Source organism: Carassius auratus, chromosome 8 (genome assembly GCF_003368295.1).
Source record: "Carassius auratus strain Wakin chromosome 8, ASM336829v1, whole genome shotgun sequence".
Taxonomy (NCBI): domain Eukaryota; kingdom Metazoa; phylum Chordata; class Actinopteri; order Cypriniformes; family Cyprinidae; genus Carassius; species Carassius auratus.
Genome location: NC_039250.1, coordinates 4,539,385 through 4,566,973, shown reverse-complemented (window position 1 = coordinate 4,566,973; position 27,589 = coordinate 4,539,385). Strand labels below are relative to the sequence as shown.

Sequence of the window (27,589 nt, the reverse complement as noted above, 5' to 3'; positions counted from 1 at the left end):
TATCAAGATTTTTTGCATTATAAAATATGACACTGTTTGTCCTCATTTGGTGCAGCAGGTTTAATATCTCCTAAAACCAGCCTGATTTTGGTGATCCAGACAATGTTATAGAATTTTTGTCACGAGAGCTATACTTCTGCTTTCCACATTAACATCAGTACTTTTTTGGTTAAGAAGCTATTGAGTCACTGTGAGTCTCAGTCACTGTCATTGTTGTATTTTAGAAAGTTGTAGTCTCTACAGCATGAACCAGATTTATATCCTTTTATTGGCCCTTTGGTCAGCCTTCAGTAAGTGAATTACATTTCTTTGCCTAAGATTTTGTGTCTATATAAAATATATGCAATATAATGTTTGTCATGTTTTTGTACAGATTCCTCTGATGCATTGTACTGGAATTACCCTACAACACCAGGTGCATCATCTAATAACTTTAATCTATTCACTTTTCTATCTTTGTTCTTTTTAGAAATAAGCATATTGAAGTGAGACTTAATTTGGGGGAAAACTTTTACCGAGATATCTGTTCATAGTGCTCAGAGATATATATCTATATATGTATGTAAAGATACTGTATATATATTAGTTTTTATATATATGGGTCATTGATTCTGGTTTTATTTGCTTTTGATGCAATGCGACACGATGCAATGCAATATAACACTTGCATTCAGAATAAACGAGCATTAATAAATGTTTTGTTTATAATGAGGACATTTAAGATATGAAACTTGCTGGATATTTTAATGGTACAAAGACCTCTATCATGTCATGATACATTTAAAAATATTTTAAAGTGCAATTTAAAATACAGGGAGGATAAAATTGAATTGAAGTATCTGTGCTCAAGAAGGGAATCAATAAAGGGAAATTTTATTTTTTTTATGGATCAAAAATCTAAATGAAATGATTCTGTTCAAAAATGCATTGAGTTGTTGCCATGAACAGATTTGCATTTTTTTTTATTAATAAAAATTAATATTTAATTAAGTAAATGATAAAACTGTGTAAAAATCTCTTTCAGTTTTTCAAGACGCCGTTTTGTCCGCGTCCTTCTGGATGCGGTCGTTTCCTGTTCTCTGACAATGGCCACGTTCGCTCTCTTCCGTGTCTGGGCATTCAGCACGCTGAAGGCGCGTTCATGGATGGTTCATGCACGCATTGCGTGTGTGACCATGGCAACGCTGTGATCGCGTCACCCCTTTCTTAAAGGGAAGGAAGCAGACCCCTCTGTCACTACCCGTTCTGGTTTCTCTGTCTCGAGCAGAGGACCGCTGGCTAGTGCTCTGGGAGATTTGAAGGTGACAGTGAGAGCTTCTCCGCCGGGCCACGCCCCACGGACCTCTTACCCCTTCCACAGTGTTTGTCCTGTGCGGCTACTGGGTGATTTTGCTGGGCTGTCTTATGGCAGTCCCAACGGGTCATTCAGTTTGCCACCGGAGATCAGATGTCGATTGCAGCATCGGGGATGGGCTGTGGACCTCTGTGGATGAAGATTCGGCGGGGCTGCCCCCATCAGGTGTTGTCGCCACTGCCGAATTGTACCCAGAGTTGACAGCCGTGCTTGCCCGGGCAGCTGTGAGCATCAGGATGGAGGTGAATGCACCGCCCAGCCCTGAGTGCTCATGGCTGTTTGATTGGTTCTCGGTGAGGAGCGCGATTCACAACCGCGTTTTACTCTGGTTCCTTTCTTCCCGGATGTGCATGGGGAAGTGATGTAGTCGTGGATTGCCCCTTTTACGGCCGGAAGCAGCTCATTTTGTTCCTCCGTCCTCACTACCCTCGATGGCGGGGCAGCTAGGGGTGCGTTGACATTCCCCAGCAGGAGAGTGCGATTGCGGTGCACTTGTGTCCGCAAAACGCCGCCACTGGGAGGGATAGTCCGCGCCTCTCACCCAAGGCCTGTAAGCTGTCGGCTGCGCTCGCTACCCAGGCTTACAGTGCTGTGGGCCAAGCTGTCTCTGCTTTGCATTCCATGGCTATCCTGCAAACCCAACAAGCCAAGGCTTTAACAAATGCACGAGGATAGGACCAACCCGAGGTTGATGCAGGAGCTGCGCATGGCGACTGACCTCCCCCTTCCGGGTGACGGAAGTCACAACGCAGTCCCTCGGGTAGGCGATGTCCACTCTGGTGGTCCAGTAGTGCCGTTACAGGTTCAGCCTGGTCTGTATGAGAGACAATGACAAAGTGCATTTTCTCGATGCTCCCATGTCCCAGGCTGTCCTGTGTGGCGACGCTGTCAGGGGCTGTGCCCAGTACATCCTGACAGAACAACAGCAGACTGAGGCCATACAGCACATCTCGCCACGACGTGATCCTCCGGTTGCCCCCATTCCGTCGCAGGCAGTGCCTCAGCCTGCTCATCGCCGTGGGCGGCCCCCTGCGTCCTCCACACCAGCTCCGCCCCGTGCTGAGAGTTCTTCGAGGCTGGCGCGTCGAGCCCCGCACAGGAGAGCGGCGCCCACCGTGTCACTCCCGGCTGCGAAGTCCTCAAAGAAGTCGACTAAACGGCCCTGACACGGGCAACTCGGAGATGTGGGAATCTGCTCTTCAGGAGCTGGTGAAGACAGCTCCACTCCTTCCCCCGGGGGAGGGCCGGGTGGAAAATCTTCAGTTATGTTTCTTTCTGTTCCGCCGCTGGTCAAATGGCCAGTGGCACCCACTTTTTCAATGAAAGAGCAATTTCCCTTTCCTCCGAATTGCAAGGCTCATGGGTTGACGATGAGCGACGCACTGCCTCCTCATTCTCACCCACGATGCCCCCTTTCGCTAGCAGTCGAGAGGTCGCGGTTTGGAGACGCAACGCCTCTCCACACGTCTCTGGCCAGTTCCTCTGGGAACACGGGAGTGTGGCTGTGATGACCCCGGACGCAATGCCTTCTGGGCCTTCCGACACGACTCCAACCCGTCACGCTGGCTCATCCAGACGGTCCGACTCGGCTACATGATTCAGTTCGCCCGGCGACCCCCCCCCCCAAGTTCAATGGCGTGCTCGAGACTTCGGTGGCAGTCCGGGATGCCTCTGTCTTATACGAGGAGATTGCTGTCCTGCTGGCGAAGGATGCAATCGAGCCGGTCCCTCCAGCCGAGATGAGGACGGGGATAAGAAGTCTCTTATCTCGGTATCAGGGGTGCTCCGATCACGATCGGCCGATCGTTAATGCGCATCTCGTCAGTAAAGCCGGTTCTCTAATCAGCGGTTAATTCCATCAGGTGCATGATTTCACATAGAGCAGCTGTTACTACACAGAGCCATTGTTAACTGAGAGAATGCGCCAATAAACGCTGAAAATGAAGTGGATTTGCGCATCTTCTCTATTAACAACGGCTCTCTGTAGTAACAGCTGCTCTATGTGAAATCATGCACCTGATGGAATTAACCGCTGATTAGAAAACCGGCTTTACTGACGAGATGCGCATAACGATCGGCCGATCGTGATCGGCGCACCCCTACTCGGTATGGAATTAGACTCAGTGAGTATGATGGCACGGCTCACCAGCGAGCGTGCCCAGTCAGTGCTGAACTGCCTGAGTTCCTTCAGAGGCAGGACAGTGGTACCACTGAAACACTTTCAGAGGCTCCTGGGGCATATGGCATCCGCAGCCGCAGTCACGGCGCTCGGGTTGCTTCATATGAGGCCACTTCAGCACTGGTTACAACCCCGAGTCCCGAGATGGGCATGGCGCCGCGGTACACATCGTGTCACCATCACACCGATGTGTCGCCGCCTATTCAGCCTCTGGTCGGACCTTGCCTTTCTACGGGCCGGCGTGCCCTTAGAACAAGTGTCCCGGCACGTTTTTGTCACAACAGATGCCTCCAACTCGGGCTGGGGCGCGACATGCACCGGGCAGGCAGCTTCAGGGTCCTGGACAGGACCTTGACTGCTTTGGCACATCAACTGCCTGGAGTTGCTGGCAGTGCATCTAGCTTTGCGACGGTTTCGTCCGCTGTTGCTGGACAAGCACGTGTTGGTCCACACACTGCGGCTGTTTCGTACATCAACCGACAGGGCGGCCTACTATCACGTCGCATGTCTCAACTCGCCCGCCATCTCCTCCTCTGGAGTCAGACGTGGCTCAAGTCGCTGCGCGCTGTCCACATCCCGGGGGAGCTCAAACGTGCAGCCGACAGGCTCTCACGACAGCTCACTTTCCCCGGGGAATGGCGACTCCATCCCCAGATGGTCCAGCTGATCTGGAGTCGATTCTGGGAAGCCCAGGTAGACCTGTTTGCTTCCCACGAGTCCTCCCACTGCCAGCTGTACTATTCCCTGTCCCAGGTCCCCCTGGGCACAGATGCACTGGCACAAAGCTGGCCTCGGGCTTTACGCAAGTATGCGTTTCCCCCAGTGAGCCTGCTCGCACAGACACTGTGCAAGGTCAGGGAGGACGAGGAACAGGTCCTGTTGGTTGCGCCTTACTGGCCCACACGGACCTGGTTTTCGAAACTCACACTCTAAAAACTGCTGGGTTGAAAACAACCCAATTTGGGTTATTTTGACAACCCAGCGCTGGGTCAAAAAGGGACGAACCCAGCGCTGGGTTGTTTTAACCCAACCAGTTGGGTAATCATATTTAACCCAGCCTGCTGGGTTGCCTTTTTATGGTTTAAAATGACTATATTGCAGGGTTTCAAAAACCAGAGCGGGTGTTTTTTATCACTGTATTTCAGAAGGAAAACTACTGTATTTAGAAAATGTTCGATATCATTTCGCATGTGCTTGATAAGGCAGCGTTTGTGAGCTCAGCGCTGCTCTGCAGCCGTTACCGGAGAAACCTACCTCTCCCGCTCTTAGCGCCTCCTGCTGGCAGAAAATAAACTCGCAGAGTGCAGCCATGTGGGGAAACAATGCATTTCTACGTTAAAATTAACCCAAATTGAGCTAGGCATTAAACCTACAAATGTTGTTCATTTTAAATATCACTTTTACACACAAATAATAATTATCAAAAGGAAAATATTTATTAAAAACAAGAGAAAAGTCAAAAAGTAACATGTTAGAAGAAATGCAGAAAAGGACGGCATTAACAGCTACAGAGTTCATAAACAAAGCATTGAACATTTGATGAATATAACTTAAGATCAAATTGGACTTTGTTCAATTGTATATATTGTATAAAAATATACGAAAACACATACAATAAATTTACAATTAGGTTTTTTTCCAACTATTCTGGCATGACAGTACACAAATAAATCACAACATTGACTTTGATATTATAACATTTAACAGACGCATGTGTGTGTGTGAAAGAATGTGAGCAGGTGTATGAATGACAGAGTGTTAACTCTAATAAACAACACAGAAAAAGCATTTAACTTTTTTTTTTTAACAAATTATACACTCACAGTTTGTTTCATAGTCCATGAATACAGATCATGCATCACGGTCAATTTTCATGATCTCTTTAGCATAACTGATGTAATCATGAAGAAACCACATCAGCACAGCATGTGACATCTTCTACATCATCCAGGGCAGCATCCTCCTTTAAAACCACCGCTGCATCAGTTTAGGGGAAAGAAGATTCTCCTCTCTGACCAGCATTCATCCCAGTCACCGCCTGTTCTTCATCAGTGGCCTAAGAGAAACACATATGAAAAAATTTAACATTTAATTAAACTATCGATTTTCAGGTAGAGGTGTATTCACATCCGTAAGGATAGGTAAATAATCGGTGTTAAAGTTTCAACACTTTGTGTGGTTGTTTAATGTCTGTCTATCACAGCTCTCATGAAGTCTATAATGGCAGCACTAGTGTGAGGACAGGTGATATTGTTTGAATAAATATTGCTTTCAGAAAGTTTTTTTACTGAAACATTAAAACAGACATGACATTCACATACCTCACAATATTCACGTACATGGAGGGCTTCTCTTCAAACCGTTAGTTCAACAAATAATTAAAATGTTCAAAATTTACTCTCCCCATGTTTTTCCAGACTCATACAAACTCTGCTCATTTTTTGGAAAGCATATGAATATATTTAATATTCTCTTTTTGTGTCCTCCATTGCTGGTCTGGGAAACCAGTATTTTATTTTGAAAATACATGTTTGCTATCATATAATTTAAGATGTATTCATATATAAATATCAGAATTTACTTCTACAATAACTCTATATTTATGAAGCTTGAAAATACTGATTATCTAAAATATAAATGGATTAACAAATATTATGAGAAAACTAAAAATATATTAATTTATGTTGTAAAGACAGACAAAAGTCTTATAGGTTTGGAATGACTTGAGGGCAAGTAAATTATTTTGTGTGTGAACTACCTCTAAGAGCGAAGACCAAGAATAATGACTCTCCAAATCAGACAAGACAACTCCAAACTTGGTTTGATTTCTGCAATAAAAAACACAGACATCAATGGTCTTAATGAAATGAGCACGTAATCACACTGTTGTTGCATCAAAATGTGAAGTAAACCGGCAGGAGACAACAGAAAAATTTATTTTCTAAAAATAACTTACATAAAATCTCAAAGGAATGATGCTCTCCCATGTCTCTTGCTTTTAACATCTACAAAAACAAAAAACAAACATTATTTTACTCTTAGTAAAACACAACAACAACTGATAACATGAAATTATGAAGTTTACTTGCCTTAAACGATCTTTCCCTCTCTTCAGAAGAAGCTGAGAAAACCTCCTCACACAAGCAGACTTGTGTGTCCTTAACTCTTTTTTGTTTGAGTTCTGCAAAGAGGGACATCAATGGTTTCAATAAAATATTAACATATACATACATATATATATATACACACATACAGACATACATATATATATATACACACATACAGACATATATATATATATATATATATATATATATATATATATATATATATATATATATATATATATATATATATATATATAAATCACACAATCAAAATGTGAAGTTAACAGGCAGGACACAACATAAACATTAATTTTCTAAAAAAAAAAGTAATAATAACTTAACTTACATCAGTCTCAAAAGAATGAAGTTATCTTGTCTCTGGATTGCAACATCTAAAAAAACAACATTATTTTAGTCTTAGTAAAAATAAAGATAACTTGATGTTATTCTGAAGTTTACTCTCCTTAAACCGTCTGTCCCTCTCTTCAGAAGAACACCTCCTCCTCATCCTCACACAGGTCTGTGACTCCTCACACAAACAGCTTCTGTGTCTTTAACTCTCAGCGCGAGGACGATAAAGACACAAGCTTGACAAGTCTGAAATATTACATGTAAAACATACTTTTAACAGTTACCACTTCAACAGCCTCAAAATAATTATGCTAGTCTTTACCACACAATGCCGTTTCCTTTAGGAGACAAACATACATTCAGTTTAACCGCGAAAAAAAAGACAAATTCACATGAGCGTAACCGTGACCATAACCGTCTGTTAACGCCTCAAAAAGTACAGATAATGTAAAATCTTATGTAAATATGACAAAATACATTCACAGACGTTATATTAAAAGTACATCCTCCGTTCAGTAACGTTAACGTTACATGAGGCAGTTAAGACCTCCGTGTCTGAGGCGAAAACCGCGTCCGTTTTTTTATATATATATATATAACGTTAAGCTCCTTTGTTTCCGCCTTTCATACAACCGGGTAAACAATAAAAGATAACTTTACATTTTGAATATTTACTTACCATAGTCTTTCAGTCGCTTCTCGCTTCTATCACGCTGAGAAAATGGCGGCTGCTCGCACTGGAGACGTACGATCTTGACGTGACGTGCGTGCTCTCCTTCACGTCCGCGTCCTCAACCCAGACCCGCTGGGTTGAAATTTTTTTTTTTTAAACTTATTTTCAACCCAAACTTGGGTTAAAACATCCCAAAGTCCTATCCAACGGCCTCAACCCAGCAGTTGGGTTGAAAAAACAACCCAGCGTTCTTTAGAGTGCATGCTCCTCGTGACAGCCCCTCCCTGGCGCATCCCCCTGAGGAGAGACCTCCTCTCTCAGGGGCTTGGCACCATTTGGCACCCGCGTCCAAATCTCTGGAACCTCCACATGTGGCTTCTAGACGGGACACGGCAGACCTAAGTGATCTGCCCCCAGCGGTGGTAGACACTATTACTCAGGCTAGAGCCCCTTCTACGAGACAGGCCTATGCTCTGAAGTGGAGTCTGTTCACGAATTGGTGTTCTTGTCACCGAGAAGACCCCCGGAGATGCACGGTCAGAGTCGTGCTTTCTTTCCTGCAAGAAAGGTTGGATCATGGGCTGTCACCCTCCACCCTGAAGGTGTATGTGGCTCCCATTGCAGCCCATCACGATGCAGTGGACAGCCAGTCCCTGGGGAGGCATGACCTGATCGTTAGGTTCCTGAGGGGTGCCAGAAGGTTACATCCTCCTAGGACACCCCTGATTCCCTCCTGGGACCTCTCTATTGTCCTGGCGGGACTTCAGAGGGGTCCCTTTGAGCCATTGGATTCAGTCGAGCTTAAGTTCCTGTCTCTCAAGACAGCGCTCCTGATCGCGCTCACTTCCATCAAGAGGGTCGGGGACCTCCAAGCATTTTTGGTAAGTGAAGAGTGCCTTGTGTTCGGGCCAGCCTACTCTCACATTGTCCTGAGACCCCGGCCTGGATACGTGCCCAAGGTTCCCACCACTCCCTTCCGAGACCAGGTAGTGAACCTGCAAGTGCTGCCCCTGGAGGAGGCAGATCCAGCCTTGTCATTGCTTTGTCCCGTAAGAGCGCTTCGCATATACGTGGACCGCACCCAGAGCTTTAGAATCTCTGAGCAGCTCCTGGTCTGCTTTGGAGGTCAGCAGAAGGGGAAGGCTGTCTCTAAGCAGAGGTTGGCCCACTGGATAGTGGACGCCATCGCCTTGGCTTACCATTCCCAAGGCGAGCCGTGCCCCCTGGGGGTGAGGGCCCACTCCACACGGAGTGTGGCCTCCTCCTATGCACTGGCGCACGGCGCCTCTCTGGCAGACATCTGTCGAGCTGTGGGCTAGGCGACACCTAACACCTTTGCGAGGTTTTACAACCTCTGTGTAGAGCCAGTTTCTTCCCGTGTGTTGGGTAACAGGTAATTGGCGGGAAGGGCTGGCTGGGTGTCACGCTTGCTGTGCCATTCCCCCTAACGCGGGGATGTGAGCACCTTTTTTCTCCCAGTAGAGTTCCCCGGTTGGCGTACCCTGGTCGAGCAGCGATGTACTCACCCTTTGGCCCCTTCGGTACCAAGGTCAGTGAATTTGCGCTGGGGCTTTGGGAAGGTTACGACCTTAAGCTTAGCCAGGGCTTGTCAACAATTGCAGCGCCACAGGGTTGTGACGAGGTTCAGGTTGTGGCGTTTTCCATAGGACCCCATTTGTCGGTCGACATAACTCGTAGTGACCGACAGACAGGGAACGTCTCGGTTACGTACGTAACCCTCGTTCCCTGATGGAGGGAACGGAGACGTTATGTCCCCATGCCACAACCTTGAACCATTCGCTGTTGCCGGGACACATTCTCGGCTCCTCAGCATAAAACCTAATGAGTGGATGCAACTGTCGCCCTATTTATACCCGTCGGCACGGGAGTGGCTCAGGTATGTTAATCCACTAGCCAATTTTCATTGGCGTTTTTTCTTAAATTAAGAGATGATTGGCCTCCCAAGTGAGACCCCATTTGTTGGTCGACATAACGTCTCCATTCCCTCCATCAGGGAACGAGGGTTACGTACGTAGCCGAGACGTTTTCCCATTTGAGGTTTCTTTGTAATAGTGTAATGGCAGTAATACAGTGGTATAATAGTTTGAGTTTGTTATTTCACGCTCATATATTCAGCTGTTCAGTGTATCGTGTGTCTGTCTTTGTTTTATTGAAGCTCAAACCCCCTACTGGAGGAATGTGTATTACCAAACGCAGAGTAAGTCAGCAGATTTGTACTGTTGCAATGATTCATAATGTTAGATAATAAAGTAAGATAAGTAATTTTTTTATTAAGAAACATTACTGGCATTTGTAATTACTATTTAATTTAGTAAATGTTAAAACTGTGTAAAAATCTCTTTCTGTTCTTAAAGCTCAAGCCCCTTCTTGGAGGAACCCGTATTACTATGCAACAAGTCAGTACATTTACAATGTTGTATTGATGCATATTAATGCTTTTTTAATTCTAATAATGGTCTCAATGTATTTTATTATGAAATGGCAAACTATTACTTTAACTGCTTTTTACGATATTAGTTTTCTGACAATACTCTTAGGGTGCTTTCACACTTGGTTCACTTTCCTGGTCCGAACCAGAGTTCGATTACTCCCCCCTCCCCCGCTGGACTGCGTTCATATTATATTATTTGGGTCTGAACCGCGGTTTGCTTCCATCATCAAGACAGCAGCTGATTACACTGTTCCTCAGTAACGACGGAGCATGAGAAGGCGGCAAATGCATAACATTACTCTCTGCACTTCTATGTGTTTACGGATTTGAACTGTTCATTTTGTTTACAAAGCTTCGGTACATAACGGCACTTGCGTCTGTCTTACGAATGTACTGCAAATGATCTGAAGAACACTGAAGGTGAACACAAATGAGATATACAGCTCTCTGCTTGCAGTGCTCAGTCACGCTTGTCAGGAAAGTGAGTGAAACACACACACAAACATTCATCAAATAGTATGTCATTAATAAATGGTACACTTCCGCGATTTGGTATGATTGCGTTCACATCAGAAGCAAACCATACCAGAGTTCACATGAACCGTACCCCAGATCACCGTTTTTAAGCTGACTTGGGTACGGTTCATGGGTGTGCACCAGGGGGGCAGGGTTTCATCATTTTTTGAAGCACCCCTGGGTGCCGCCATTGGCTAGCAGACCCCCACCTGCTGTTAGCATTCCATTGACTCCCATTCATTTTGGCGTCACTTTGACAGCGAATAACTTTACATCTGAGGCATTTAAAGACTCCATTTGTCCATTAATTATTTCTAAAGAAACACAAAAATGTATAAAAAGCTCCATCACCTTGTATCTAACGTTATGTTCCCGTAGAAGCAGTTTTTGTAAAAAAAATATGCTAACGATTGCGTCATAACCAGCGTCTCTCTGTTGCACAGTATAGAAATTACCGTATGGACAGGAGGAGAAGCTCGCAGACAATATTTTACTGTGTATGAGACAATCGGGGGGACGTGGAGGCATGAAGTCAAGGGAGATAATTAATCAAAATACTTACCAAAATGTGCTCCTGTTCACGCTCGGCTTCTCTGAAAGATTTGGTGGGTGATTCAGATTTCTCTTTGCATAGCAATTATAAGACCTACAGGTTGCTCACGTGACATTATGTCATCAAGCTCAGTTTGAGTCTGCGCAGTACGCCCGACCCCCAGGAAGTGCTTGCTTCTAATTGACTTCTTTTTTCTGTGTTGAATCCAATGGGCTCGCTGTGTCCATTTCTTTTACTGTCTATGGTTTGCATCCAGGTTCGAAGGAGGACAGTTATCACGTAACCCAACAGAACCAAACTCTGACGTCAATCAAACCCGGGTGTGCACCAAAAGTGTTAGTGTGAAAGCACCCTTAAATTCAAAATAAGATTCTTATTTAACATGTGACCATGGACCACAAAACCAGTCTTAAGTCGATAATGTATGGATCTCAATTTGAAACATTTACACTTAAGACTGGTCTTGTGGTCCAAGGTCACATATTATGTCTCAAATTATAAATAACAGTATAGACATTAGATATAACACGATAAATTTAAGTAAATACAGTTTTCCCATTTCAGGTTTCTTAATGTAATGGCAGTAATACAGTGGTATAATAGTATGGGTTTGATATTTCATGCTCATATATTCAGCTGTTCAGTGTATTGTGTGTCTGTCTTTGTTTTATTGAAGCTCAAACCCCCTACTGGAGGAATGTGTATTACCAGACACAGAGTAAGTCAGCAGATTTGCACTGTTTCAATGATTCATAATGTTAGATAATAAAGTAAGATAAGTCATTTTTTTTATTAATAAACATTACTGGCATTTAACATTACTATTTAATTTAGTAAATGTTAAAACTGTGTAAAAATCTCTTTCTGTTCTCAAAGCTCAAGCCCCTTCTTGGAGGAACCCTTATTACTATGGGATAAGTCAGTACATTTACAATGTTGTATTATTGATGAATATTAATTAGTGCTGGGCAACGATCATTCATGATCAATCACTTTCAAAAAAGAAAAGTTTTTGTGTACATAATATATGTGTGTGTGCTGTGTGTATATTTATTATGTATATACTATAAATACACACACATACAGTATATTTCCAAAGTACTTACATACATTTACATGTATATATTTATATTGATATAATGTGTATTATAACATTATAACATAACATTTTTCTTAAATACATACATGCATGTGGGTGTATTTATATATACATAATAAATATACACATTACACAAACCAGCAAACCAGCCCAGCGCTAATATTAATGCTTTTATTTCATCATAATATCGCTCTTAAAAGTTTTTTTTTCTATGAAATGTCAAACTATCGCTTTAACCTCTACTCTTTACAATATTATTTAAGTTACTTTTCTGAGAATATGCTTAAATCCTAAGTGTTGCCCACAGACTTACAGTCTATGTGTATATTTACACATGCAAATTCATTCTCTGCTAGCAGGAGAAACAGAGGTTTCCTCAGTAGAAACTGTACACAAAGCAGCGTGATTAAATGTAATTAATGTTTTATGCCTTAATATGATAAACAGAACAATATAAATACACAAAACAGAATTACTGAGGGGAAAAATAATAAGGCTGTTGTAAGAATAAATTAAACTTGTTTTATGTTTCAAATAATTAGACATGCTAAAACACTGAATTGGGTAACAATAAAAAATTAGGTTGGAAAAAAAGAAAACATTTATTGGGCCCTAAACATCTACGTCAATGTCGGTTTTGTTACAACTTTTATAAATTGATGTTAAAGCTGCGGCAGGTAACTTTTGATGCTCTAGCGATTAATAAACAGAACTGCTTGCGTCTTGCGGAAGAACATCATAGCCGGAGCTACTTCTCTCTGTTTATGTCTATGAAGAATCACAAAGGTACTGGGTTACTCCGCCGCAGTACCCCCGAAGCAATCTAAAATAATCAGAATATAAACACTTATTATAGGTGCACCCTAGTGATTCAGGACAAGCTAAAAACACGGTTTGGAAAATTGATTCATGGTGTACTCTCTTATTATATACATTTAGTAAATCTTGAACACAAAAAAAAGTTACGGACCGCGGCTCTGATTGGTTGTTTCTCAACGGGAGCGGATGAATTTCTGCAAATGGCAATAGGACCACTGGGAGGAGCCAGAGGAGCTTGATTTTTTTCACAGATTAACGGTCTCATATTCTACTGTCAGGACATAATGACAGGTTTAAAAAATATATAAAAAATATATTTGTACAGAAGTTATACTGCAGCTTTAAACGGTTTCAGTTTCATGATTTTAATTAATAATACATGATTTAATCAATGCCATTTTATTTGAACATTAAAAAGAGACCAGAAAAACTGAAATGGAACCAGATTGGAATCCAGAAAAATGTAAATGGAATTTGGTGAAGTTGTTATATTGATTGGTATCATTATAAAAATACATGAACACCACGATTCCTTTAAGTGTCTGTGTCTGTCTGTCTGTGTCTGTCTAGCACTAACCTACTGATTTTTTTATTGATTGTTATTCGAAATTAATAAACATTACTAGTATTTAACATTACTATTTAATCTAGTGAATGTATGTGTAAAAATCTCTTTCTGTTCTTAAAGCTCAAGCCCCCTCTTGGAGGAAACCGTATTACTTTGCAAAAAGTCAGTACATTTACAATGTTGTATTGAAACATATTAAGGCTTTTTTAATGCTAATATGCTCTTAATGTGTTTTCTTATCAAATGTCAAACTATTACTTTAACACCTAATTTTTTTATGATACAAATTTTCTGACAATACTCTTAAGTACAAGTAAATACAGTTTTCCCATTTGAGGTTTCTTTGTAATAGTGTAATGGCAATAATACAGTTGTATAATAGTATGAGTTTGTTATTTCATGCTCATATATTCAGTTGGTCAGTGTATTGTGTGTCTGTTTTTGTTTTATTGAAGCTCAACCCCCCTACAGGAGGAATGTGTATTACCAGACACAGAGTAAGTCAGCAGATTTGTACTGTTGCAATGATTCATAATGTTAGATAATAAAGTAAGTTAAGTCATTTTTTTATTAAGAAACATTACTGGCATTTAACATTACGATTTAATTTAGTAAATGTTAAAAATGTGTAAAAAATCTCTTTCTGTTCTTAAAGCTCAAGCCCCTTCTTGGAGGAACCCGTATTACTATGCAACAAGTCAGTACATTTACAATGTTGTATTGATGCATATTAATGCTTTTTTTTAATTCTAATAATGGTCTTAATGTATTTTCTTATGAAATGGCAAACTATTACTTTAACTTCTTTTTACAATATTAGATTTCTGACAATACTCTTAGGGTGCTTTCACACTTGGTTCACTTTCCTGGTCCGAACCAGAGTTCGATTGCTCCCCCCTCCCTTTGCCCCCGCTGGACAGCGTTCATATTATATTATTTGGGTCTGAACCCAGGTTCGGAGGACAGTAATCACGTCACCCAACAGAACCAAACTCTGACGTCAGTAAAACCCGGGTGCGCACAAAAGTGTTAGTGTGAAAGCACCCTTAAATTCAAAATAAGGTTCTTATTTAACATGTGACCCTGGACCACAAAACCAGTCTTAAGTCGATAATGTATGAATCTCAATTTGAAAAACTGACACTTAAGACTGGTCTTGTGGTCCAAGGTCACATATTATGTCTCAAATTATAAATAGCATTATAGACATTAGATATAACACAATAAATTTAAGTAAATACAGTTTTCCCATTTCAGGTTTCTTAGTGTAATGGCAGTAATACAGTGGTATAATAGTTTGAGTTTGTTATTTCATGCTCATATATTCAGCTGTTCAGTGTATCGTGTGTCTGTCTTTGTTTTATTGAAGCTCAAACCCCCTACTGGAGGAATGTGTATTACCAGACACAGAGTAAGTCAGCAGATTTGCACTGTTTCAATGATTCATAATGTTAGATAATAAAGTAAGATAAGTCATTTTTTTATTAAGAAACATTACTGGAATTTGACATTACTATTTAATTTAGTAAATGTTAAAACTGTGTAAAAATCTATTTCTGTTCTTAAAGCTCAAGCCCCTTCTTGGAGGAACCCGTATTACTATGCAACAAGTCAGTACATTTACAATGTTGTATTGATGCATATTAATGCTTTTTTAATTCTAATAATGGTCTCAATGTATTTTCTTATGAAATGGCAAACTATTATTTGAACTGTTTTTTACAATATAAGTTTTCTGACAATACTCTTAGGGTGCTTTCACACTTGGTTCACTTTCCTGGTCCGAACCAGAGTTCGATTGCTCCCCCCTCCCCCGCTGGACTGCGTTCATATTATATTATTTGGGTCTGAACCGCGGTTCGCTTCCATCATCAAGACAGCAGCTGATTACCCTGTTGCTTAGTAACGACGGAGCATGAGAAGGCGGCAAATGCATAACATTACTCTCTGCACTTCTATGTGTTTACGGATTTGAACTGTTCATTTTGTTTACAAAGCTTCGGTACATAACGTCACTTGTGTCTGTCTTACGAATGTACTGCAAATGATCTGAAGAACACTGAAGGTGAACACAAATGAGATATACAGCTCTCTGCTTGCAGTGCTCAGTCACGCTTGTCAGGAAAGTGAGTGAAACACACACACAAACATTCATCAAATAGTATGTCATTAATAAATGGTACACTTCCGCGATTTGGTATGATTGCGTTCACATCAGAAGCAAACCATACCAGAGTTCACATGAACCGTACCCCAGATCACCGTTTTTAAGCTGACTCGTGTACGGTTCATGGGTGTGCACCAGGGGGGCAGGGTTTCATCATTTTTTGAAGCACCCCTGGGTGCCGCCATTGGCTAGCAGACCCCCACCTGCTGTTAGCATTCCATTGACTCCCATTCATTTTGGCGTCACTTTGACAGCAAATAACTTTACATCTGAGGCATTTAAAGACTCCATTTGTCCATTAATTATTTCTAAAGAAACACAAAAATGTATAAAAGGCTCCATTACCTTGTATCTAACGTTATGTTCCCGTAGAAGCAGTTTTTGTAAAAAAAATATGCTAACGATTGCGTCATAACCAGCGTCTCTCTGTCGCACAGTATAGAAATTACCGTATGGACAGGAGGAGAAGCTCGCAGACAATATTTTACTGTGTATGAGACAATCGGGGGGACGTGGAGGCATGAAGTCAAGGGAGATAATTAATCAAAATACTTACCAAAATGTGCTCCTGTTCACGCTCGGCTTCTCTGAAAGATTTGGTGGGTGATTCAGATTTTCTTTGCATAGCAATTATAAGACCTACAGGTTGCTCACGTGACATTACGTCATCAAGCTCAGTTTGAGTCTGCGCAGTACGCCCGACCCCCAGGAAGTGCTTGCTTCTAATTGACTTCTTTTTTCTGTGTTGAATCCAATGGGCTCGCTGTGTCCATTTCTTTTACTGTCTATGGTGTGCATCCAGGTTCGGAGGAGGACAGTTATCACGTAACCCAACAGAACCAAACTCTGACGTCAATCAAACCCGGGTGCGCACCAAAAGTGTTAGTGTGAAAGCACCCTTAAATTCAAAATAAGATTCTTATTTAACATGTGACCATGGACCACAAAACCAGTCTTAAGTCGATAATGTATGGATCTCAATTTGAAACATTTACACTTAAGACTGGTCTTGTGGTCCAAGGTCACATATTATGTCTCAAATTATAAATAACAGTATAGACATTAGATATAACACGATAAATTTAAGTAAATACAGTTTTCCCATTTCAGGTTTCTTAGTGTAATGGCAGTAATACAGTGGTATAATAGTATGGGTTTGATATTTCATGCTCATATATTCAGCTGTTCAGTGTATTGTGTGTCTGTCTTTGTTTTATTGAAGCTCAAACCCCCTACTGGAGGAATGTGTTTTACCAGACGCGAAGTAAGTCAGCAGATTTGCACTGTTTCAATGATTCATAATGTTAGATAATAAAGTAAGATAAGTCATTTTTTTTTATTAATAAACATTACTGGCATTTAACATTACTATTTAATTTAGTAAATGTTAAAACTGTGTAAAAATCTCTTTCTGTTCTCAAAGCTCAAGCCCCTTCTTGGAGGAACCCTTATTACTATGGGATAAGTCAGTACATTTACAATGTTGTATTATTGATGAATATTAATTAGTGCTGGGCAACGATCATTCATGATCAATCACTTTCAAAAAAGAAAAGTTTTTGTGTACATAATATATGTGTGTGTGCTGTGTATATATTTATTATGTATATACTATAAATACACACACATACAGTATATTTCCAAAGTACTTACATACATTTACATGTATATATTTATATTGATATAATGTGTATTATAACATTATAACATAACATTTTTCTTAAATACATACAAGCATGTGGGTGTATTTATATATACATAATAAATATACACATTACACAAACCAGCAAACCAGCCCAGCGCTAATATTAATGCTTTTATTTCATCATAATATCGCTCTTAAAAGTTTTTTTTTTCTATGAAATGTCAAACTATCGCTTTAACCTCTACTCTTTACAATATTATTTAAGTTACTTTTCTGACAATATGCTTAAATCCTAAGTGTTGCCCACATACTTACAGTCTATGTGTATATTTACACATGCAAATTCATTCTCTGCTAGCAGGAGAAACAGAGGTTTCCTCAGTAGAAACTGTACACAAAGCAGCGTGATTAAATGAAATTAATGTTTTATGCCTTAATATGATAAACAGAACAATATAAATACACAAGACAGAATTACTGAGGGGAAAAATAATAAGGCTGTTTTAAGAATAAATTAAACTTGTTTTATGTTTCAAATAATTAGACATGCTAAAACACTGAATTGGGTAACAATAAAAAATTAGGTTGGAAAAAAAGAAAACATTTATTGGGCCCTAAACATCTACGTCAATGTCGGTTTTGTTACAACTTTTATAAATTGATGTTAAAGCTGCGGCAGGTAACTTTTGATGCTCTAGCGGTTAATAAACAGAACTGCTTGCGTCTTGCGGAAGAACATCATAGCCGGAGCTACTTCTCTCTGTTTATGTCTATGAAGAATCACAAAGGTCCTGGGTTACTCCGCCGCAGTACCCCCGAAGCAATCTAAAATAATCAGAATATAAACACTTATTATAGGTGCACCCTAGTGATTCAGGACAAGCTAAAAACACGGTTTGGAAAATTGATTCATGGTGTACTCTCTTATTATATACATTTAGTAAATCTTGAACACAAAAAAAAGTTACGGACCGCGGCTCTGATTGGTTGTTTCTCAACGGGAGCGGATGAATTTCTGCAAATGGCAATAGGACCACTGGGAGGAGCCAGAGGAGCTTGATTTTTTTCACAGATTAACGGTCTCATATTCTACTGTCAGGACATAATGACAGGTTTAAAAAATATGTAAAAATATTAATATAAATATTTTTACACAAGTTATACTGCAGCTTTAAACAGTTTCAGTTTCATGATTTTAATTAATAATACATGATTTAATTAATGCCATTTTATTTGAACATTAAAAAGAGACCAGAAAAACTGAAATGGAACAAGATGGAATCCAGAAAAATGTAAATGGAATTTGGTGAAGTTGTTATATTGATTGCTATCATTACAAAAATACATGAACACCACGATTCCTTTAAGTGTAAATCTGTACAAGTAAATACAGTTTTCCCATTTGAGGTTTCTTGGTAATAGTGTAATGGCAGTTATACAGTGGTATAATAGTATGGGTTTGATATTTCATGCTCATATATTCAGCTGTTCAGTGTATTGTGTGTCTGTCTTTGTTTTATTGAAGCTCAAACCCCCTACAGGAGAAATGTGTATTACCAGACACAGAGTAAGTCAGCAAATTTGCACTGTTGCAATAATGTTAGATAATAAAGTATCATAAGTCTTTTTATCAATAAACATTACTATTTAATTTAGTAAATGTTAAAACTGTGTAAAAATCTCTTTCTGTTCTTAAAGCTCAAGCCCCTTCTTGGAGGAACCCGTATTACTATGCGACAAGTCAGTACATTTACAATGTTGTATTGATACATATTAATGCTTTTTGAATACTAATAATTCTCTTAATGTGTTTCTTATGAAATGTCAAACTATCACTTTAACACCTCATTTTTACAATATTAGTTTTCTGACAATACACTGTAAATCTTTAATAAGGTTCTAATTAAACATATGTGAACCTGGACCACAAAACCAGTCTTAAGTTGCTGGGGTATAGTATTTGTAGCAACAGCCAGCAATACATTGTATACATTTTTCTTTTATGCCAAAAATTATTAGGATATTAAGTAAAGATCATGATCAATGAAGATATTTTGTACATTTTCTACTGTAAATATATAAAAACTTAATTTTGGATTAGTAATATGCACTGATAAGAATGTTTAGATTTATTTCACCCTCAGAGTCCAGATTGTTTAGTAGTTGTATCTCAGCTGAATACTGTCCTATTCTAACAAACCATTCATCAATGGAAAGATCTTTTTTTTTTAGCTTTCAGATAATGCATGAAACGCAATTTGACAAATGGACTCTTAAGACTGGTTTTGTGGTCCAGTGTCACATACTACGTCTCAAATGATAAATAACACTATTATGGCAAGCCGTTTTGACTTTTTGTCATTCTCAGGATATTAATTCTTGATATCAACAATTAAATTTTCACTAGTTAAAATGTTTATTCTTGATATCAGGGATTAGATTTCTACTAGTAATAACTGCTATTTTTGATATCATCAATTACATTTCCACTAGTAACAATTATAATTCTTGATGTATCCAAAATCACCATTTACCATAGGCTGCCATTCAAAATTAATTGTTGATATCAAGAATTGATTTCTTACTAGTGGAAATTCCAATTTCACATATCAGAAATAGAATCCTAACTAGTACTAAAACTTTTATTTTTGATATCAGTAATCACATGGTTACTAGTACAGACGTCTATTCTTGATATCAACAATTTAATTGTCACTTGTGACAATGTTCCATTGTGATATCATGAAAGCCATTTTAGATATCAGAAATTACCTTCCCAATTGTTGATATTAGAAATCCATTTTCAGATATCAGAAATGAACATTGTCACTAGTGACAATTAAATTGTTGATATCAAGAATTAACATTTCAACTAGTGACAATGAATTCTTGATATCAATAATTCACCTTTTTACTAGTAAAAATGTCATTGTTGATATCAAAAATTATACTTCTACTAGATAAATACAAAGCTGATTGGTGCATTTAGAATTGTAACTAGTAGGAAATGCATTTTGATATCTGCAATAGTTTTGGCGCTCTTTTAAAATTTAAACATATGAATTGTTGATATCAAGAATTAAATAGTTGATATCAACTATTTAATTATTGATCTCAAAAATTACATTTCCACTAAGACCAACACGAATTCTTGATATTCACGAACACGAATTCTTGATTCGTGTGTCTGTCTTTGTTTTATTGAAGCTCAAACCCCCTACTGGAGGAATGTGTATTACCAGACGAGTCAGACGATCAGACGATCAGAGTAAGTCTATCTATTAAATTAATAACTTTTACTTTTAAACAACAACAGTTCTTATGTTTAGTTTCTTTTTTTTATTCTTTCAAATATCACAGCACCATTTTGGCGCATTCAGAGTACGTCTCATTTCCTACTTACTCACTCATCAACATTTAAATAAATAAATGGGCAATACAAAAATATCTGTCAGTTTGGAAAACAGTTTGTAATTAATAATTGTCTTGCTCAGATGGACATCATTCAGAAGTACCAGTACCAAGTATTACAGTGTTCAGGCAGATGGAGGATAAAGAGCGTGTGATCGTCATGTGTTCATTTGGAAGGAGGCTCGCTGAGAGCTCTTTCCAGCTGTCACTGAAGAGTGAATACAACTATGACTTAAAGAACCCACGGTGCTTTTCAAATGAAGAGTGTGTGTTTGATGTGAAAGTGAGTCCACCGGTTTCCTTCACCTGTGTACACCAGATTAATTCGGTTGTGAACCGTCAGAGTGAGACCTACACATACAGCCTGTCAGGTAAAACATATTGTTACTACTGTATAATGTAAAAGTTGCTCTGTTTTGCTGGCATGTTCGATATAGACACATCATCATGTATATCAATATAATCTAAACCCTTTAAAATATAGATTTTTTTTCTTGTCCTGTTGAGTATTTCATGAGGTTTACTGGTATTCGCTTAAGAAGCAGTACTTGCATAGGCTCAATATTTCATGTTCATTAATTTAGTAATATTTAATAGGTTCACACCCAGCTTTCAGTATCATACTGAAAGTGAAGTGAAAGTGAAGTGAAAGTGAAAGTGAAAGTGAAACTGAAGTGACATTCAGCCAAGTATGGTGACCCATACTCAGAATTTGTGCTCTGCATTTAACCCATCCGAAATGCACACACACAGAGCAGTGAACACACACACACTGTGAGCACACACCCGGAGCAGTGGGCAGCCATTTATGCTGCGGCGCCCGGGGAGCAGTTGGGGGTTCGATGCCTTGCTCAAGGGCACCTAAGTCATGGTATTGAAGGTGGAGAGAGAACTGTACATGCACTCCCCCCACCCACAATTCCGTCCGGCCCGAGACTAGAACTCACAACCCTTCGATTGGGAGTCCAACCCTCTAACTATTAGGCCACGACTTCCCCCTACTGTATGTGCCCTGTGTGTCTCAAAACATGTAACTGTATATTTGTTCTGTACATACAGTTTATGTCACCTGTGTTTTCTTTCAGATTTTGCTGCAGAACCTCATTATGAAGGAGTATCTTCATTCTACATTGGCTTTTTCTCCTTCATTGCTGTTGGTCTCTTCATCATGACTGCAGCAGTGATCGTGAACACCGTTAAGAGCAAAGCTAAAGGTGTGTGTTTCATCCAAACAACTCATGTTTGTGTCTAAAATTCAAATGCACACATAAAACTATACAAAATTTGTTATAACATCTGGTTTTAAATAAAGGCTACAAGTTTCAAAGAACAAGCAAACACATCACAATAGAGTTCAAGTAACACCTAGACCTCACTTGCTCCTAACATGTGACTGATTCTACTGCTAGATGAGTTTGCCACATTTATGCTGCTCTACACAACACAGTTAGCACTCTGTGCCTTCAGCAAGAATGCATTTGTTTCAACAGGTTCAATTACTACTGGGAAAGATAATGTCTATACTGATGTATAAGAGGACATCCGAGTTTCTGAAGAGAAAAAATGGAAAACCAATCAATTAATCATTTCCGATTGATCAAATTATTTTTGGCATGCTAAACTGTAATACTCTCAACAATGTAAAATAATGATTTGATATATACACATTTAATCTAAATCATATTTTAATCACAATGTAAAAAAAAAAATTACTATGCTGGTTTATTCTTGAAATCAGATATTGCATATTTGTAATTTTGATGAAATTATGTGCAAAATAAATCAATACATTTTATATGAATCATATGCATTTTACATTAATAAATATTTTGTTCTTCTATGTGTCTTTGCATATTTACATTTTTCTATGCTTTTTATAATATAATTATTATTATTATTATTATTATTATTATTATTATTATTATTACTACTACTAAAGTCATTCACTGCAGAGGATCAATTGGTGAGCTAGTGATGTAATGCTAAAGTTTTCCAAATCTGTTTTGATGAAGAAACAAACTAATGTACATTGACATCAGGACAAGCTAAGGTTGAGTAAATTTTATACATATTTTCATTTTTGGATGAATTATTCCTTTAAGATATTATAATAATAAAAGCTGCCAAAAATTTTAACTTTATATCAGATTCATATAAAACAGAGAGATTACTTAATTTGGACCCAAAAACCTGTACAAAGAATCTCCTAGAATACAGTTTGCATCCAGAAGGATACTGTTACTTTTTCCTCTATACAGTCAAAGACCTGGGTGTTATATTAGATAACAATTTGACTTTTGAAAATTGTTATAAGACAACTATAATGAAACTTGAATGTTAATCAAACTGCAAACTCAAAACTGCCTGACAGCAGTTACATTGGTTTCAATGGAGAAAATCATTTCTACAGTTCAGACTAACTTTATATTGCTGTTAACACATAAAACATTGACATATAAGAGAAAAACAAATCATGTATTTCTATGTTCAGATTTTCAAGTGACTACACGTGTAAAATATTATGGCAGGTTTCTAAATAGGGAAAAAACATTGAAGCAAAAAACTAAAGTAATTATCATCTACCAAATGATAACTAATTCAGAGAAAAAAACTGTTTCTATTTGAATGATGTTTATTTATTATAATGGACCTCTTAATTTCAGTCACTACATTTTATTTCTTTAGTATAAAGTATTAGAGTATTAGAGATGTTTTTAAAATGGCACAGCTTTTTAAATACCTGATAGTACATACTTAACATCAGTCAGTCAAGCATTATAATATGATATCTGGATAATCAAGTACTATTTAATGATAGAACTTTAGTAATTATAATTCATAACCACGTATGAATGCACATACATTTTAACTTAATTTAGGACTGGTGGTGGTGCTTTGTTTGTCATTTAGCGTTTCTGTAAAAAAAGAAAAAAAAACAGTATAAATAATAATAATGATAAGAAGATAATAATAATCCGAATTCTACTAATAACAACAGTAAAACATGCACTAAGGATGAACGAGCTGCTGGAAACATGAATATTAATCAGGTTGTGTCCATTCGCGGGAACTGATTTGCTGAAATCAAACTTATACTTAGCCTCAAACTCACACACTGGCAAGTAAAATCTGAGAATTTATTAGCCATTGGCTAATATTATACATCATTTAGTTGCCAGAGTGAAGATTTAGTCGCATATGCGAGTGATTTACTCACAGTGTAGTGGGTTGTTTATGTGTTCCACACTAAATAATGTTATTTCACTAAATGTTTAGATTTCATAAAATCATGATTTTTCTAGAATAATTTTGCTGCTAAATTATCAACCTAGTTTATAATAGTATTTTTGTCATAGATTATTATTATATATTTTTTCATTTGTTATTTTTCATCAAGATTAAGTTGTCTACATTTGGCAGATTGTGTTTAACACACAAAAGAGTGCTTGAATTAGATCGGAATTAGCCAATACTCGGAATTTTCTGAATCAGATTGAATCTGAAAAAAACGTATCACTGATTATTGATACTTAGTATCGGATTGATGAATGAGATTTATGTGCCAAGTGTGTGCAAACACAAGGAATTTGTAGTGGTTCTACAGGAGCTCTTGGTACTTACATACATACATATAAATAACCATATATATATATATATATATATATATATATATATATATATATATATATATATATATATATATATGACACAATATAGTTATAGAAGTTCACAGAACCGACTCTGTCGGTAAAAACTGTTGAGTAAAAAGCTGAGTAAAACGGTTTCATTTTAGCATGTGGCACTTTAATCATTATCGTATTGCATATCGAATATCGCATTATTGAATGAGTTATCACATTTTTTCTCTATTTCTCAGTCTTATACTAAGGCTATGCATATCACATGATTAAATTATATACTGTAGACTTGTGATTCAACTTTCAGCTTTTAGTCAGATGCAACCAATCAGATTGTAGAACACTGTAAAGCACATAGATAATTTTATGATGACCAAAGTATAAATGCATGTATATTGTTCTGGTCGTTGAGTTGCTCTGCTGTGTTTAAAGTGACCCCTGAATTAAAATGAAAATTTACATAAACATTTAATCATTTAGCAGACGCTTTTATACAAAGCGACTTACAAATTAGAACAACAGAAGCAATCAGATCAACAAGAGAACAACAACAGTACACAAGTGCCATGACTTGTCTCGGTTAGTCTAGTACAGAACGCATAGTCAGGTTTTTATTTTTATTATTATTATTTTTATAAAAATATGAAAGACAAGAAAAGATTAGTGCTAGTATTAGTTAAGTGCTGGCGAAAAAGAGGAGTCTTTAGATGTTTTTTGAAATTGAGATTGGGAGGTCATTCCACCAGCTGGGCACAGTCCAAAAAATAAGGCAAATCTGCAGGACTGGGTCGTTGTACCAATATGGTCTGTGAAGCTTAACTGATGATCCATCACAGCTCCTAGGTTTTTTGGTTGTCCTGGTAGGAGTTATGGTTGACGAACCCAGCTGTATAGAGAATTTGTGATGAAACGATGGGTTCGCTAGAACCACCAGCAGTTCTGTCTTAGTAAGGTTGAGCTGAAAGTGATGGTCATTCATCCAGCTAGAAATGTCACTCAGACAGGCTGAAATGTGAGCAACTACCATTGAGTCATCAGGTTGTAATGAGAAGTAGAGTTGAGTGTCATCAGCGTAGCAGTGATAAGAAAAGCCATGCTTCTGAATGACAGATCATAATGACATCATTTAGATTGAGAGGAGAAGTGGTCCAAGTACTGATTAGTGTTGTCACGGTACCAAAATTTCAGTATTCGGTACCGATACCAGTGAAAATCCACAATTCTCAGTACCAATTTCGGTACCAAAGCAAAACACAAATATGCTAATAAAAAATTTAAAAACACACTTTTTATCACTTAAAATAAAACCAATGCCATTCTTTATACTTATTTACAATTGTGATTAAAGTTTTTTTTACAAGTAATACAATTATGAAAAACAGTAAACAAGTTTCACTAAAACTTTATTTGTCTTTTAATTAATGAAATTTGAACACATTAAATTTTTTGGTAAATAGTAAATAAAGGGGATTTGCAATTAAAATTAAAACATGGAAGAAATATTGTGTGATTTATTTCTTTAAAAAGTTTTATTAATTTTTTCAACAGTAGTAGCAGTATCACATACATTCTACTAAATAATAGTAATATTTCTAGCACAATGCCTTCTTGTAAAAATAAACTTATTTTGACGGTTGCCGTGAATACCTTTAAACTGACACTGGTTTTACTCAAATGAAACGGTAAAATACTTGTGAAGTGACTCAAAACAGTTCTGGTGATGTTGTATATGTATTTATGTCCTCATTGAGATAGCAGATGCTGAAATTACTTCAAATGTCATGCGCTTCAGTCTATGCAACCCTCTACTGACACCTCTGCAATTAAATCGCCATTGGCCATTAAATATTTTAGTTTACTCGCCAGACTGATATATAATTGGAACTTTAGTAATTAGAAGTAAACTTGATAACCATGTTTAAATGCATATAAGTCAATTTAACTGAACAATTTAACTGGAACGGTGGTGGTGCTTTTTTTGTCATTCAGTGATTCTGTAAAAAAAAAGGAGGTGAGAACTAACAAGAATACTGATAAGATAATATTGATACGAATTCTAATAAGAAGAACTATAAAAACTCACTAAAGATTACTAAGGATTAATTAGCTGCTGGATTCATGAATATTAATCAGGTTTTGTGCATTCGCTCAAACTTATTTTCTGAAATCAAAACGAACGATAATAGGTGAGCGCCAGCCAATGAGATTGCCATTTGCGCATTAACTCCACACACTAACGTTATTGTAAAAACCCAGCTATTTTTTAAAAGCTGAAGACTTCCATAGATATACCACTATTTTGACAGGAAAATACAACCAAAAATAGTTTAAATGTAGTGCGTCAATTCTCTCTCTCGGTCTCTGCATGTGTGTGAAAGAAAGTGACAGCGATCTGTGCGCCTTCACACTAGAGGTACATTAAACACAGGTGCGCCGTGCATCCATTGAGATGAACTGAATCACACAGATTGCCTGACTGAGAGTGAAACTTTAAAGCACTCAGTCAGAGAGTGTTCGTCAAGTGAACATATATCTGAGCTAATACTTATCCTCCAACTCACACAATGGCGAGTAAAATCTGATCATTTATTAACCATTGGCTAATATTAGACATCATTTAGTCGCCAGAAGGAAGATTTAGTCGCTTATGCGAGTGATGTACTAGCAATGTAGAGGGTTGCTATGTAGTAAACAAACCCGCACGTCTCTGCCATTCATTAATTCACACAGAGACACGCAGAACAAGCAGGAACTTTTGCGGCTTAACATTTAAAAATACTGGTCCATATGGAGATTTGATTTGATTAATTTATGCTAACTTCAAACAAATTCTGTGACTGTCCATATTAAAATGTAAGTTTCATTTTAGACTGGATTTTGAGATTCCGTCCTCGTCTTCTGCTTTGTGGTAATCATATCGCTGTGCTTCAAGAACCGGGTTTGAACGGGACTTCGGTACCACCGGTACTTAAAGGAACACTCCACCGTTTTTTGAAATAGGGCTTATTCACATTATTTCCTACATTTAGATAGGTGGGCAAATGCATTTTTGTGTCA

The 27,589-nt window shown here is 38.2% G+C and overlaps 1 protein-coding gene across 19 annotated transcripts; it reads left to right on the top strand.

Moving 5' to 3' along the window:
• The first annotated feature begins 142 nt into the window (after positions 1–142).
• LOC113107050 (uncharacterized) lies at positions 143–22,734 on the top strand. 19 transcript variants are annotated; one of them, XM_026269189.1, is made up of 18 exons: positions 145–290; positions 374–415; positions 9,841–9,882; positions 10,040–10,081; positions 11,862–11,903; positions 12,062–12,103; positions 13,792–13,833; positions 14,127–14,168; positions 14,327–14,368; positions 15,041–15,082; positions 15,240–15,281; positions 17,061–17,102; positions 17,262–17,303; positions 19,009–19,050; positions 20,844–20,864; positions 20,978–21,265; positions 21,980–22,108; positions 22,385–22,734. In XM_026269189.1, exons 1-18 carry the CDS (start codon positions 245–247, stop codon positions 22,426–22,428), a joined length of 1,074 nt encoding a protein of 357 aa, XP_026124974.1. In that variant the 5' UTR covers positions 145–244; the 3' UTR covers positions 22,429–22,734. The 19 variants fall into 19 exon arrangements, with proteins under 19 accessions (XP_026124993.1, XP_026124976.1, XP_026124984.1 ...); XM_026269191.1 differs by lacking the exon at positions 12,062–12,103 and having other exon boundaries at positions 144–290; XM_026269190.1 differs by lacking the exon at positions 17,262–17,303.
• The last annotated feature ends 4,855 nt before the right edge of the window (positions 22,735–27,589 follow it).